Source organism: Podarcis gaigeae (assembly GCF_964106915.1).
Source record: "Podarcis gaigeae genome assembly, chromosome: Z".
Taxonomy (NCBI): Eukaryota; Metazoa; Chordata; class Lepidosauria; order Squamata; family Lacertidae; genus Podarcis; species Podarcis gaigeae.
In genome coordinates, this window is record NC_139691.1 from 15,459,016 (window position 1) to 15,472,591 (window position 13,576).

The 13,576-nt window shown below is 43.4% G+C and overlaps 1 protein-coding gene across 5 annotated transcripts in view; it reads left to right on the forward strand.

Moving 5' to 3' along the window:
* Positions 1–13,576, forward strand: part of LOC310836274 (putative helicase senataxin) — a 55,999-nt gene that overhangs the window by 26,479 nt on the left and 15,944 nt on the right. For all 5 annotated transcript variants that reach the window (XM_083721266.1, XM_083721267.1, XM_083721270.1 and 2 more), the window contains 7 exons: positions 348–3,746; positions 5,714–5,816; positions 6,555–6,710; positions 7,221–7,444; positions 8,826–8,993; positions 11,910–12,054; positions 12,758–12,859. In XM_083721266.1, the coding sequence (XP_083577392.1) occupies positions 348–3,746; positions 5,714–5,816; positions 6,555–6,710; positions 7,221–7,444; positions 8,826–8,993; positions 11,910–12,054; positions 12,758–12,859 (4,297 nt within the window). The remainder of the gene's footprint in view (positions 1–347; positions 3,747–5,713; positions 5,817–6,554; positions 6,711–7,220; positions 7,445–8,825; positions 8,994–11,909; positions 12,055–12,757; positions 12,860–13,576) is intronic.

A 13,576-nucleotide genomic window follows, 5' to 3' on the forward strand; every position in this document is an offset into this window, starting at 1 on the left:
GTCCTCTAGAACAAACACTTTTCATTTTCAAAGGTTGGTTCATTTGAAGGGTGGTTTCTTACTGGCAACAGAATTCAGCCTCCTGAAAACTTTGTTTTTTTCATTAAAACAATGTAGACCTGTTGCACTCTGGATGATGCTAGGCTACAACTCCCATCGTCTCTGATCATTGGCCATGCTGGCTGAGGCTGATGGAATTTTGAGTCCAGCAACATCTGAAGCGCAACAAACCCCCTTTCCTGTCATAGTAAAATCATGTGAGGATGGCATCTGCATATGCGGGGGGGGGGGGGGCGGCGGCAGTGGAATGGAGAACATGCTGTTAAAACAGTGACTTCTTGTTTCAGGTTACCAGGCAGAAATCTGCTGCTTGTCCTAATTACTTCCCTGACTTGTATGAAGATATGAAAACATTAATTGATGCATTCCAGGCTGACTTTGGCCAAGACATACAGTTACACAGCAGCACTTTTCTATGGCTTATCCCTTTCATCCACTCCCTTATGGGCCTCAAGGAGCTGGGGATTGGCTACAGCGTACAGGTTATGAGCCACCTGTGTTTAAAAACGGATGTCTCTGAGAACTCTGCTGAATCTTATGACAAAGTATCTCAGTTCTTTATTTGGGTCCTGGTGATCGTGATTCAACTCCACCTTAAGAAAAAGTGCCTGAGTTCTCTGTGGGTCAGCGCGGAAAAATGGGTGCAGACAGTGGTAGCATGGGCCAAGCTTCCACGTGCAGTGTTCATGGCTGGCATCGAGAGAAGGGCAGCCAGGAGCTGCTTAATAAGCACAGCTACATCACCATCTCTGGAAACAGAGTCTGTGCAGTCTTTCTGCATGAAACTGATTCGTAATATCCTGAAGGAAGGCTTACATGATGTGAAGACTCCCGTTTGTAAGCAGTTCTTTCTTGAACTCAACTTGCTTCTCCGTAACCGCATGAACTTGGAGCTGAGTCCCAAGCAGACTCAAGAATTGCAGAGTACTCTGAAGCATATCATAAGGACCATGTGGATGAAATCAGGACCTTCTTCCCCCATCGTGGAGAGCTTTCCCATTGGTGTAAATGAAAGGCAGGAAGACATGCATCCAGTGAATATGTGCAATGAGCACCCACCTCACTTGTCAGCAGCAAGGAAGGATGAAGTCTGCCAAGAAGGCCAAGTACAAGAGGGCTCCATGTTAGCAAAGAGATACATGTATGTTCAAAAAACCATGAGCTGTCACCAGATACTAGGGATAGACATAAAGGTTGAGAACATCTGGTCAGGGGTGGAGAGACCCAGAGCTTCCAGTCCTCTGATGACAAAGAATGATGACAGCAGTGATGCTTTGGAGAAAAGTGTTGATCAGAATGACCTTACAAGCCAAAGGAAACCTCTGAGACCTCTGAGCCCCAGCTTCAAGGCAAAGTTGAGAAAAGTGCTTAATAGGTGTAGAAGCAGCACCATGCTGGAGTCCAAAACAAAGAAGGAGCAGTCAGTTAGAGACCAAAGCAAAAGCCAGGAAGGGCCGAAGAGTGATATTGTTGCAGGTAGTGCCGGCAATACATCAGATCCATTGTTCTGCAAATCGGTGGCAGGCTCAAGCAAGTCTTTCCTTAGTCTGTCAGGCTGTATGAAAAATAAATGCAAGGGCGACGGGGTGAATTTTGAAACAGGACAGTGGGTTTCTGAAAAAGGCAGCAGTGATGACATGAAGGAGATGCCACTTGACATTGTGGTGAGGAATCAGCGGAATGAATTTGAAGCAGCTGTCGCTGACACTTCAACTAGCACAGCAACAGATCCCCAAATTAACATAGCCTTCAATAAAGGCACCTTCATTGCTTACACCAAAGAAACACCCGTTGACTCTAGGCAGGAAAGCAGCAAGAAAGTTATGGGCTCTGTTCAATCTCAGTCTTCCAGTGAAGACTACCCTTCTAAGGCAGCAAAGGGACCAATCCATACAATTATTATTTCTGATTCTTCAGAAGAGGATGAAAACCAAGGGAACACTAGTAGAGAGAGCAGAAAAGATACAACATGTGTGTGCCATGAGAAGCAATCCAGTGCACAGGGGCAAGAGCCAATGAATTCCTCACCAGCAAATGCGGAACATGAATCACAGTTGTTTGAGTTCGAATCAGAAGCTGAAATTTACTCAGAATGGCAGGACAGCCAAACTAATGAGGAAACGACAGAGGAGGAGAACCTTTTAGTGGAGACAGACAATGGCCACAGAGCCACTGACTTGGAAATAAATTCCTGGGGTTATGAGTCGAACCCTCATTGGTTTAATGCCACTGAAGAAGCAAAAGAGGACCCTGTGCAAAACAGTGAAACTAAAACAAAGCCACATACACCGGCTCAGAAGGTCAACATTAGCAGCAGAAATGCAATGTGTTGCTCGACTTCCACAGGGATGGATGCAGGGTGTTCCAGACACATAGATCCATCAGCACCTACTGCTCCTTCAGAGTCAGCATCTGCTGTCAAAGAATCTACTATTCAGCCAAAGAAGGCACCACCACAGGCAGAACCAGCAAGATCTACTCCTACTGTGGTCCCACCTGCCAAAGTCCACCATTTTCCACCCCCAACCTCACTGACAGAGAATCTTGGCCTGTCAAAGAAAGTCCGTAGAGCAGCTGAACTATCTCAGCGCACGCAGGACAGTCTTGCTGAGTTGCGTCGTCATGGGGAAATTGCTGGCAGGGTAGATGTTGCACAGAAAAGAACATCACAACTAATAAATGCTTCACACCTAACTACTAAAAATAGAAAAATGCTTTCTTGCCAAGAACTTCAGTTCTATAGGCAGACAAGGCCTAAAGAGAGAGAGAAGGGTCAGCACACTCAAAGAGGAAACCCAAGTTCCTCAATCCTTGAAGCTACAGCTAGCAAAACCAATCCCTTGACCTCTACCGATTCCTCCTCTGGCTCTTGTGATGAGGATGTGGTTTTGAAAGAGGGAGAGCCACAATTGAATGAGAACATTGAAGATGACAACTTGTTTCTTACACAGTCCGATCCAGTGGACATGGAGCTGTGTTCACAAATAGAAAGTGGCAGTAACCCCACACACATGGAAGCCAGTGTATCTGCAAGCCCACTACAGGATGCTAATGAGATATGCAAGGAAGCAGGTTCTAAAAGAGCAGCTGAAGCAGAGGCTCACGGCGCAAGCTGTTCTGCTGGTGGCCCACAAGACAATGCGTCTGCCAAGACTTTTGCACCCCCTAGGCTCTCCACGATGAAAATCTTCAGCGTTTCTTCCCGGAACGCAAACCTCACCAAGGAGCTCGAGAGCATCCCAAAGCCCCCAGCAGTTCCAAAGAGCAAATCATATTCCTTCATGCCCCCCATCTCAAAGGGGAATGGATTGCAGTCCCAAATCCCCATGCCGAACAGCATTCTCCAACCACAGAATTCAAACAACGTCCCTCAGTTGCTGAATGTGCAAAATAACTCTAATGTGTATACTGGTGGGGTGCTGCCTGCCTCCAGACCTGTTTCCTGGCATGAAATGAATCCACGCTTCACACAAGCAAACAGCGTGAATGCCCAGCAGAGAAGTCCTGCCATATTTAGTAGAGAAATCCTGAAGTGGAACTATGACATGTTTGCACAGTTCAGTCAGTTTGGGCCACCAGCTTACCTCCTCCAGTCTGTTATGACTTCTGTTCCAGCCACTTTTAACAATTACAATGACTACTTCAATACTTTCTTCCCCTTAATGATGCTAAATACCTTTGAAACAGTAAGTAAAGTCTCCCTTAGCTCTTTGTAGTCTGGTGGCCACTTTTAACTGGAGTCTTTTGGCTAGTTTCAGGGAGGCCCACCTGGCTTAAAGAAACACATTTTTAATTGATTTTCAGACCGTTGTGTAAGCAGAATAAGTGAACAATAACAACAATAATATAATAATAACTTGACATATCTAAAACAAGTCAAGGCAGATAGAAGAACCACCATAAGAAGTAATGACACCCAACTTTAAATCATGACATATTTCTCTGGTGTAAGGAAAGATCATTCCATGTCCATATTTGAATGGAGTAAAAATGTTCAGGGTCCTCCTTCCCCTTGCAGACCTATAATTTAGGTTTTTTACACCATGGAGAAATATTCAAGCTCTGTAATGTTTTCCATTGTTGGAACTACGGAAATCTAGGCTGCTGCCAGCACCCATGTTTAACGTTCCTTTGAGCGAAAAGTCTTCATTTCTGCCCACATATTTATCAAAGAAAGCTGGGCAAAAATTTAAACAGGTATTTCTTGATCCCAGACCAGAATGACTTGCGGGCATTGCCACCAAAGGTGGAAAATGTCCCTTTGTTCCTACAGTCCTGCCAACTGTTCCATGCTATAGTAGAAGTAATGTGGGATAATTGTGCTGGTGCACAGTGCCACTGGTGTGCTATTTTAAAGTGCATTCTTGGGCATGTGCAAATACAGGTTGGACAGTCTAGAGTTCCATAGCTTTATATTCAGCATTTTCTGTACAAAGAATTAAGTCTTTTTAAGAAGACACACTTGTAAGGAGAATACATACCTTAGTTGGTGGACCCTTCAGGAAGTGCATTGGAGGTGGTTGGGAGCTGCTGCATGCCAGCAGTGGACAGGACCAGAGTTGGCAACAGAATGCCCCATTTTTCTCTTTCCTCTCCTCTTCCCTTCCTAACTCCACTGCAATTCCACTTAGGCTACATCTTCACCATACATTTAAATCAGCATCGTACTACTTTTTATTAAATTATTTTTTATTAATTTTTAATAACAATCCAATGTAGGCCACATTAATACAATACCAAATCACGCCAAATCACAATACAATCAGCCAATTAATCAGTTCCAAATTAAACATTTTTGAATGACTTCCCATGTTCCGGCTATCAGGAGTTGATGTCATTCCTTGGTCCTGCACCAATTCTCTTAATTAGCCCAGTTCCACAATTCCAATCTTAATCCTTTATTTTAACAGCCACTGATGTGATGACTTTCAATCATATTTGATAAATCCCTCATAAATCTCATTTTGCAACAAATTCAGAGGTTTATTCTCCAGGGTACATTCCTGTGCCTCCAGGTTCTTCCATGTAGTATAAACCCTCTCTTCTAGCTCTGCTGAACTCCAGGTGGTTATGTTTGCTACAGTGGTGGAGCCACTTTGCCCAGGGCCTGACTCCACTGGTGGTTGATGCAGGCACCACACCTTTGGAACCAATTCTCTACAGCCTGCCTGCCCCATACCAACTAGAATTTCTCCCTTATTCTACCCAAGGGTCTTTGCTACATCAGAGTGCCCCAGCTTCTTTAGCTTTGTTAGAGTATGGTGCTGATAATGCCAAGGTTGCAGGTTTGATCTCCATATGGAACACCTGCATATTCCTACATTTGCAGGGGTTTGGAGTAGATGATTCTCAGGGTCCCTTCCAGCTCTATGATTCTGTGACACAACTAGCTGCCACCTTGCCCAGCCCCAGTGGTTTCTACCCATTATCTGTATAGTATGTCATCCGTGAGCTCTAGACTCTTCAATTGAGACCAAAAGGCCTTCATGGTGGTGTTGAGTGGGGACACAACTCCTCAGGGTGGAAGAGCCCAAGAATTAATTTTTCACTTACACAAAGCATTGATGTCTGGATCACCCCTTTGTAAAGTCTAGTGGATGGAAGAGCACTCTTTCATAGCTGCTGTTAAGCCAAAGCTTGCTTTTTCTTGTAGGTGGCACAAGATTGGATAGAGAACCAGAAATGGAAAGACAAAAGGAATTTCCATTTAACTTTGCTGAACTTCAATCTGGACACAAATGAAGCAGATTTTACAGGTGAGTGAGAATTTCACTGCATATAAACAAACAGGCAGTAAAAATTCGGTTCTGTTTTCAGTAGTAGTTGAAGTAGATAGCAAATGCTTGTGTTAAGGCGAGATTGCTGGGGTAAGCAGACAAGTGCTATTATACTTCTTTCTCTCTGCATAATTTTTGCTTTTTCGCCCACACATGTTGATGGGTGTTTTAGACCATTTTCAGTTTTGCACTGATCTGAATTAAAAAAAAAGAAAGTTTATACCAATAATTTTATGGTTTTATATCTCGTGTATAAAAGAAGTATTAAACCTTGAGGTGGGTGGGTATAAATTTTGGGAAATAAAATAAACCAATATCCCATGCCCATGACCCAAGCAAACTGAACTCCAGGTGCTGTAAAGGATTAAATAAATAAAAAACTAATGCTACTTCATAAAAAAAACCAAAACAAAACAGGGATTGAGGAGTGATATGCCTGTTTTATCTCAACACCTAGATTGCTTTATATGTCTCCAAAACTGTTCTTATCAGGTCATACAAATGAAGAGAGAAAAAAACCTCATACAACTAAATTGACGAAAGATTTATTAGGCTGGGTCACAGGTGTAACTGAAAACACTTGAAATTCAAAGCTGAGCTTCAGCAACTTGTGGTTGACATGTATCTTTTTACTGAGGGTTTGGTAACATTAAAGCCATATCCATATGTGGCTAGATGCTTGCATATTTTTATTCTGTGTTCAAATTATTTTTCCAGCTAACCTCTCGGAGAGCAATTTGGGGAGACAGTACCCAAAGCAAGATGACTTTGTGGTCTTAACAGTGTATGAAAAGCAAGCCTTTCATAGCAACGCTCGTGAGGCAGAAAGCCGCCCAGTGTGCCACGTCGGTTGCGTCACTCGGTTTTATTTTAGTAAGTTTTCTAAAACTAACTTGTCAATGGGGAAAAGAATTACCTTAGCCAACCATTTGTGTCATTAATTCTTTTAATGTGGGATGTAGTGGTTCGAGGCCCTGTGACAGTGTGAGCTCCTGTTGTTCGGTCCCAGCTCCTTCCAATCTAGCAGTTCGAAAGCACACATTGCAAGTAGATAAATAGGTACTCTGGTGGGAAGGTCAACAGTGTTTCTGTGCACTGCTCTGGCTTTGCCAGAAGCGGCTTAGTCAAGCTGGTCACATGACACGGAAAAACTGCTGGTGGAAGCGGACAAACGCCGGTTCCCTCGGCTTGTAAAGCAAGATGAGCGCCGCAACCCCAGAGTCGTTCACAACTGGACTTAACTGTCAGGGGTCCCTTTACCTTTACATATACTGGAAATGCTCTCAAACTATGGTTTGGGTTCTAAATGATGATGAATGCATGTAGTATTATTTCTGAATTTTATTCCTGTGTATGTGTCTTTTCTTTTAAAAAAATAAACAGAATACAAAGAGCAGGATGTCGTTAATCTGTCTGTCAAGACACAAGGGAATTTGTCCCGTATCGAGAAGCAAGTAATGTGCCTCACCATTTGTTCATTGGCCACCATGCAGCGAATGTTTAAGGCCCTTCTTCTGCTTAACCGAAGCCCTCTAGCCAAAGCCATAATCAGCACAGAATATTCTGACTTCTCTCTCATGGGCTCAAATGTGGACTCTGAGAATTCTGTAAGTGTTTGAATTGGTTTTAAATGGGCTAAAGATATGTCCCAGTCCTGATTTAGGGAAGTATAATATCCTTGCTACCCATTACCAAATTGTATGCCAATGAGCCAGGTTTTAAGCTGAAATTTCCTCAGAGATGGGTAGAGAAGGCCAGAGAGATGGGAGATGATATTTGTTTCTACTCCAGCAGCCAACTTTCCTTAGTGGGTTGGGGAGAGGGGAGAAGTGACAGTTAAATGGTAAGATTAGCAACAAATGGAAGCTCTCTTTCCTTCTGCCATCTCCAAGGAAACCTTCGGAATTATGGTTCACAAAGTGCCGCTTTCTGCATGGTGCCCATAACATGGCTACAAATCAGTAGACCTTGGGAACAGGGAATGGTCTTTTAGATGTCTTAAAGGGGTGAGGAACTTCAGGTCCAGGGGCCAAATTCCACCCTCCAAGCCTCTGTCCGGCCCTTGCAACTCTCCCCAGGCTATGTCCCTCACCAGCCTTGCTTTTCACCTTCCTTGAATGGTTTGGTTTTGTTTTTTGCCTGGCTGTGATGTGTACTTGAGCTCTGATCAAGCCTCTTGCTTACCTGAATTTGGGATGAGATAAAGTGGTGTCTTCAGTGTGAAGAAGCAACTGTACAAAGATAAAATGTACTATGTTGTTCTGCCCATATTCATCCCTGGCATGTGGCCTTAGAAGGTTGCTCAAGAAGGAATGTTATCTCCACCCAAGTGTATAATTCTTCCTACTCCTTTATGTCTCCTTTTTATTATGCATTTTGTGCTCTCATTTTGTATTTTTATGTTGTGACCCTCCCTATGAGCTTCGGATGAAGGACGGTAGACAAATTTAATCACTCATATAAAAATAGTAGCAATGCATGAACTATGGAGGGACGCGGGTGGCGCTGTGGGTTAAACCACAGAGCCTAGGATTTGCCGATCGGGGTGAGCTGTTGTTTGGTCCCAGCTCCTTCCAACCTAGCAGTTCGAAAGCACACATTGCAAGTAGATAAATAGTTACTGCTCCGGCGGGAAGGTAAACGGCGTTTCCGTGCACTGCTCTGGTTCGCCAGAAGCGGCTTAGTCATGCTGGCCACATGACCTGGAAGCTGTATGCCGGCTCCCTCGGCCAATAAAGCGAGATGAGCGCCGCAACCCCAGAGTCGACAACGACTGGACCTAATGGTCAGGGGTCCCTTTACCTTTACCTTTATGAACTATGGCCTAGCTTAAAGCAGGAGAATTAGCAAGGTTCCTGTCCCAGGAACCCACATGCTCACACTAAGCCATGGTTTGGCATAGCAGCAGTGTAAACCAAGTCACAGAAATCTCAGGGAATAGAAAGGTCTTGTGAATGACATGCCTTTGTCCTCTCTCCTACTCCACAGTCTTCGTACATGAGAGAATTTAATGAAGATCAAAGGACAGCTATTGAAACAGCTTATGCCCTCGTGACACAGTCTCCTTCGCTGCCCAAAATTTGCTTGATCCATGGGCCACCTGGATCTGGGAAATCTAAGACTATCCTTGGACTCCTTTACTGCATTTTCATCGAGGTGGGTTAGGTCGATAACACCCTGCATGTGCCAGTCCTTGTGAAATGCACGAGAGTAGCTAATAGGCTTAGCAACAAATGGCATCCCCAGCTCTCTTATTCTGGTGGCAAATTACAAGACACAATATTTTATATTGCTTTATGTAAAACGCTTAGGATTTTATTTTGAGTTATTGTTGTTAATTAATGGGAAACGTCATAGCTATAATGGTAGTGTATTTGCTCGGCATACAGAAAAGGTCCCATAACTGATTCCTGGCATTTCCAGGTATAGCTAGGAAAGGGTCCCTGCCTGAAACCTTGGAGACAACTGATGTCAGTCCATGCACCCTATTGAGGGAGATGGGCCAATATAAGGAAGCTGCCTATGCTCCCATATAAATCTTGTTAAATAAATAAATAGTGGTCCCTCTTATTATATACTGGTTTTAGCCTGGTGCTTTAAAAAAAAAGGAGGGTTGCTTTATTCTCTTTTTTATTGGACCTGTTCTTGTCCCTTTACATAACATCCATTCTGTGTGTGCAAGGAATTGAGCTTTCAGTGAGGCAGCACTTATTCTCTGGAACTCCCTGCCCATTGAAATTAGGCAAGCATATTCCTTGTACTGTTTCTGCTCAAAACCTTTTCATTTAGGCAAGCCTATCCAGACTGTGGTCTAAACAACAGAGCCTAGGGCTTGCCGATCAGAAGGTCGGCGGTTCAAATCCCTGCAACAGGGTGAGCTCCTGTAGCTCAGTCCCTGCTCCTGCCAACCTAGCAGTTTGAAAGCACATCAGAGTACAAGTAGATAAATAGGTACCGCTTCGGCGGAAAGATAAACGGCGTTTCTGTGTGCTGCTCTGGTTCACCAGAAGCAGCTTAGTCTTGCTGACCACATAACCCGGAAGCTGTATGCCAGCTCCCTCAGCCAGTAAAGCGAGATGAGCACCGCAACCCCAGAGTCGTCCGCGACTGGACCTAACGGTCAGGTGTCCCTTTACCTTTACCTATCCAGACGTATAATTTTATTATGTACATTTGGTTTTGTATTATTTTAAAAGTTTTTTATCTCTTATTTTCATCATTTTATATGTCTGATTATTTGCTATTTTCCTGTTTTTTCTTTAACTTTATTAAACCACTTACATATTTTTTTATTAAGCAGCATATAAATCTTGTTTAATTAAAAAAAATTCAGAAAAGATGAAGGTCTTAAAAATTTCTATGTAATGGGTTGCTCTTAAAGACACAGATGTAAGAGGAGGGACTGGTAAAGAAAAAAATGTATATAGATAACTCTGAATGGTTAAAGACTCATATTCTTCATATGATTTTTCTTTAAAAATAAAATCCAGAGTTCACAATTTGTTGAATCCACTGCTAGTTGATAGCAGGCAGTATGTAAAAGAGGACTGGATAAATTTATGGAGAATAAGACTATCAATGGCTTCTAGCCACAATCAGAGGCATCAATGTTTCTGAATATCAGTTGCTGGAAACCTCAGGAGGGAAGCAGGGGCGTAGGAAGGGAGGTGCTGGGGATGCGGTCCGCCCTGAGTGTCATTCTGGAGGGGGGTGACAAAATGGCACTGCCTGAAACAGCAGCATGGGGCTTGCATCCACTGGGTGGACTCTGTGGGCAGCTCACTGTGGCGCCCCTGTGGGCGGATCGCCCCGCCCCCACCACTCTGAATGCTGGAGCAGCTGGCTACGCCCCCAGAGGGATGAGTGCACTTGTGCTCCGGTCCTGCTTGCTAGTTTCCCACAAGCATCTGGCTGGCCTCTGTGAGAACAGGATGCTGGACTAGATGGATCATTGGCCTGATCCAGCAGGCTGCTCTTAGTTGTACTTGGAATAGACTCTTTGCAGTTACGGTGCACGATAAACACAGGCCACATAAATTTAAGGGTCTACTCTATGAGTAAAATTATGTTGGATACAACCATTGCGCTTTAAAAAGGGACCTTGATCTGAAAGGGTGCAAGACTGCCCTACATTATTGCATTTACATTTTTCTCCATCCCCTTTGTGCCCTGAGAGAACTGCAAGGGAGTCACTTATTTGGCTAAATATTAGAGGGCACTTCATAGAGGTAGGAGCTTTTCAAATGAGACTATCTTGGGGATGGGGGTGGCCTTTCTGTTGCAGGAGGTCCTTTACCCACAGCATTTTTTTCAAGGATGTTGAGGTTGCAGGGTAGACCCTTTGTCCAGCAGGGAGTTGGACTAGATGCTGTTTGAAAGACCCTTCAAGGATTGTTATGCATTCCTCTTTTTTATCATTTTTATTAGTTTTCCTTTACAATAATCCAATAATAGCCTCATTATAACAATGCCAAATTATAATACAATTATTAATACTAATCATTTAGATGCCAAATTATATAATTTTGGTCTCTCCCCCCCCCCATGTGCTAGAATTGATGGTTTGATGATTTACTTTATTTCTGCGTTCCAGAATCTTATTAATTTCAGTTACACTCCAGTCAAAATAACAATTCCTTAAACAACAACTGCACTTTTAACTACTTCCATTCATATTGACACATTAAATTATTTGTAAATCTACAGGTGAAGCATTCAAACTGTATCCTTGTTCTTCCTGTGTGGATTGTTATGCATTCCTAGACTGGACATGACTACTTACAGTGGTACCTTGGGTTACATACGCTTCAGGTTACATATGCTTCAGGTTACAGACTCCGCTAACCCAGAAATAGTATCTTGGGCTATCGTGCTCCGGTGGCATGGCAGCAGCAGGAGGCCCCATTAGCTAAAGTGGTACCTCAGGTTAACAACAGTTTCAGGTTAAGTACGGACCTCCGGAACAAATTAAGTACTTAACCCGAGGTACCACTGTATATGATTCAGTTGTTTGAATTGTGTTACTCTGGGTGTAACTAACAACTTCTCTCCTCCCCTTTTTTTAATCTCCAGAGACCAGGAAAAGAAAATTCTGTGCAAAGCAAAATCAAGAACCGTGTGCTGCTGTGTGCCCCATCCAACGCTGCTGTCGACGACCTGATGAAAAAAATAATTCTTATGTTCAAGGGAAAATGCCAGGACAGTAGCAGTCCTTTGGGTACATTGAGTTCTTGCCCAGTTCTCATCTGTGGAAGTCATGGTTTGGTGGGAGCAATTGGCTTGGTTATAGCTAAATGCTAAGACTTATTCAGGGTTTAAGTCACTTAGGACTGTGCTCCCACCCTTTCAGTGTAGTTAGCAGTAATTACGCTTACTGTAGCATATGTTCTTGCAGAAAAGTCATTCCAAATGGGGCCTGGTGCCATCTCTGTTTATCTTTTAGACTCCAAGCATGGTCTTTCCTGTACATCCTTACGCTTTTTAAAAAGGATATTTAGGGTTCTTTGAGATATTTTTAATGCTGCACTTGTCTACTGAAAGGTTTGCTTCATTTCTTTTTGCTAGTTTTTGTGGTTTTTTTTTTTTTTTTGTAAACCATCCTATGAGTGTTTTCAGCAAAAGAACGTTAAGTACCTAAGAAGAGCCTGCAGGATCAGGACAATGGTCCACATAGCCCTCTTCCAGTTCTCATAGTGACCACCCAAAAACCTAAATGCTGCAACCTTTCCTTGTAGGAGAGTTGCTCTATCCCCTTGATCATTTAGTTGCCCTTTCCTGAACATTTTCTTAACTCTTAATGTGCAAGATGCAGATTTCAGGATTTGCTAAGCAGATCAAAATTGTTTGTGAAATGCTTTTCTTTCTTTTTCAAAAAACTAACTGTAATGTAGCAAGGCACTGAGTATCTGTTTTACATCCAGGAAACTGTGGTGACATCAACTTGGTGAGACTGGGACAAGAAAGCTCCATCAGCAGGGATGTCTGGAAGTTTAGTCTAGATGCCCAGGTCGACCATGAAATAAGTGAGTATCATAAAGGGTTTTTTTCACGGTCCCCCCCCCAAAAAAAATATTTTATTAGAAGCATTTCATTTATAAAAGAGAGTGAGGAAAGAGAAAGAAAATGAGTGAGAATGAAAAATAGAAAATTCTTTTACATTACCATACATACCGTATTTTTCCCTCTATAACACGCAGATTTTTTCTCCTAAAAAGGGAGGGAAAATGTCTGTGCGTGTTATAAAGTGAATGTGTGGTCCCTGGAGCTTCAAAGAGAAGGGAAACCTGAAAAGAGGAAGTGGCTGCTTTCCTGCATTCTGCCTCAGGGTCTTACTGCCCACCCTTCTCTGTTTCCTTGCTGTGTTTGCTGAAACGGAACAAAGAGCAGGGAAAGCCCCTCCCCTCCAGGCAAGCAGAGGGGAAAGCAGAGTGGGGGAGGGAGAGAGAGAGAGAGAGAGAGAGAGAGATGGCTGGCTTGGGTGGGGGGAAACTTTTGCCTTTCTTTCCTCCCTCCCGTTACATCCCTCTCCTGCATTCTTAGCCAGCTGCTTCTCTGCACACCCCTCTCATGTCCCTTCTTTGTTTTTCCTTCGCTCCCCACTTAAAATGTGGTTACAAAGCATAGATCCACATGGATCCGCAGGATCTTTGCATTGGGTCACCCCAAATTCACCATCAGATCACATAGCATGTCCATGGCTACAGCCTGCACCAAAAAAATCACGCACCCACTGTTGCCTG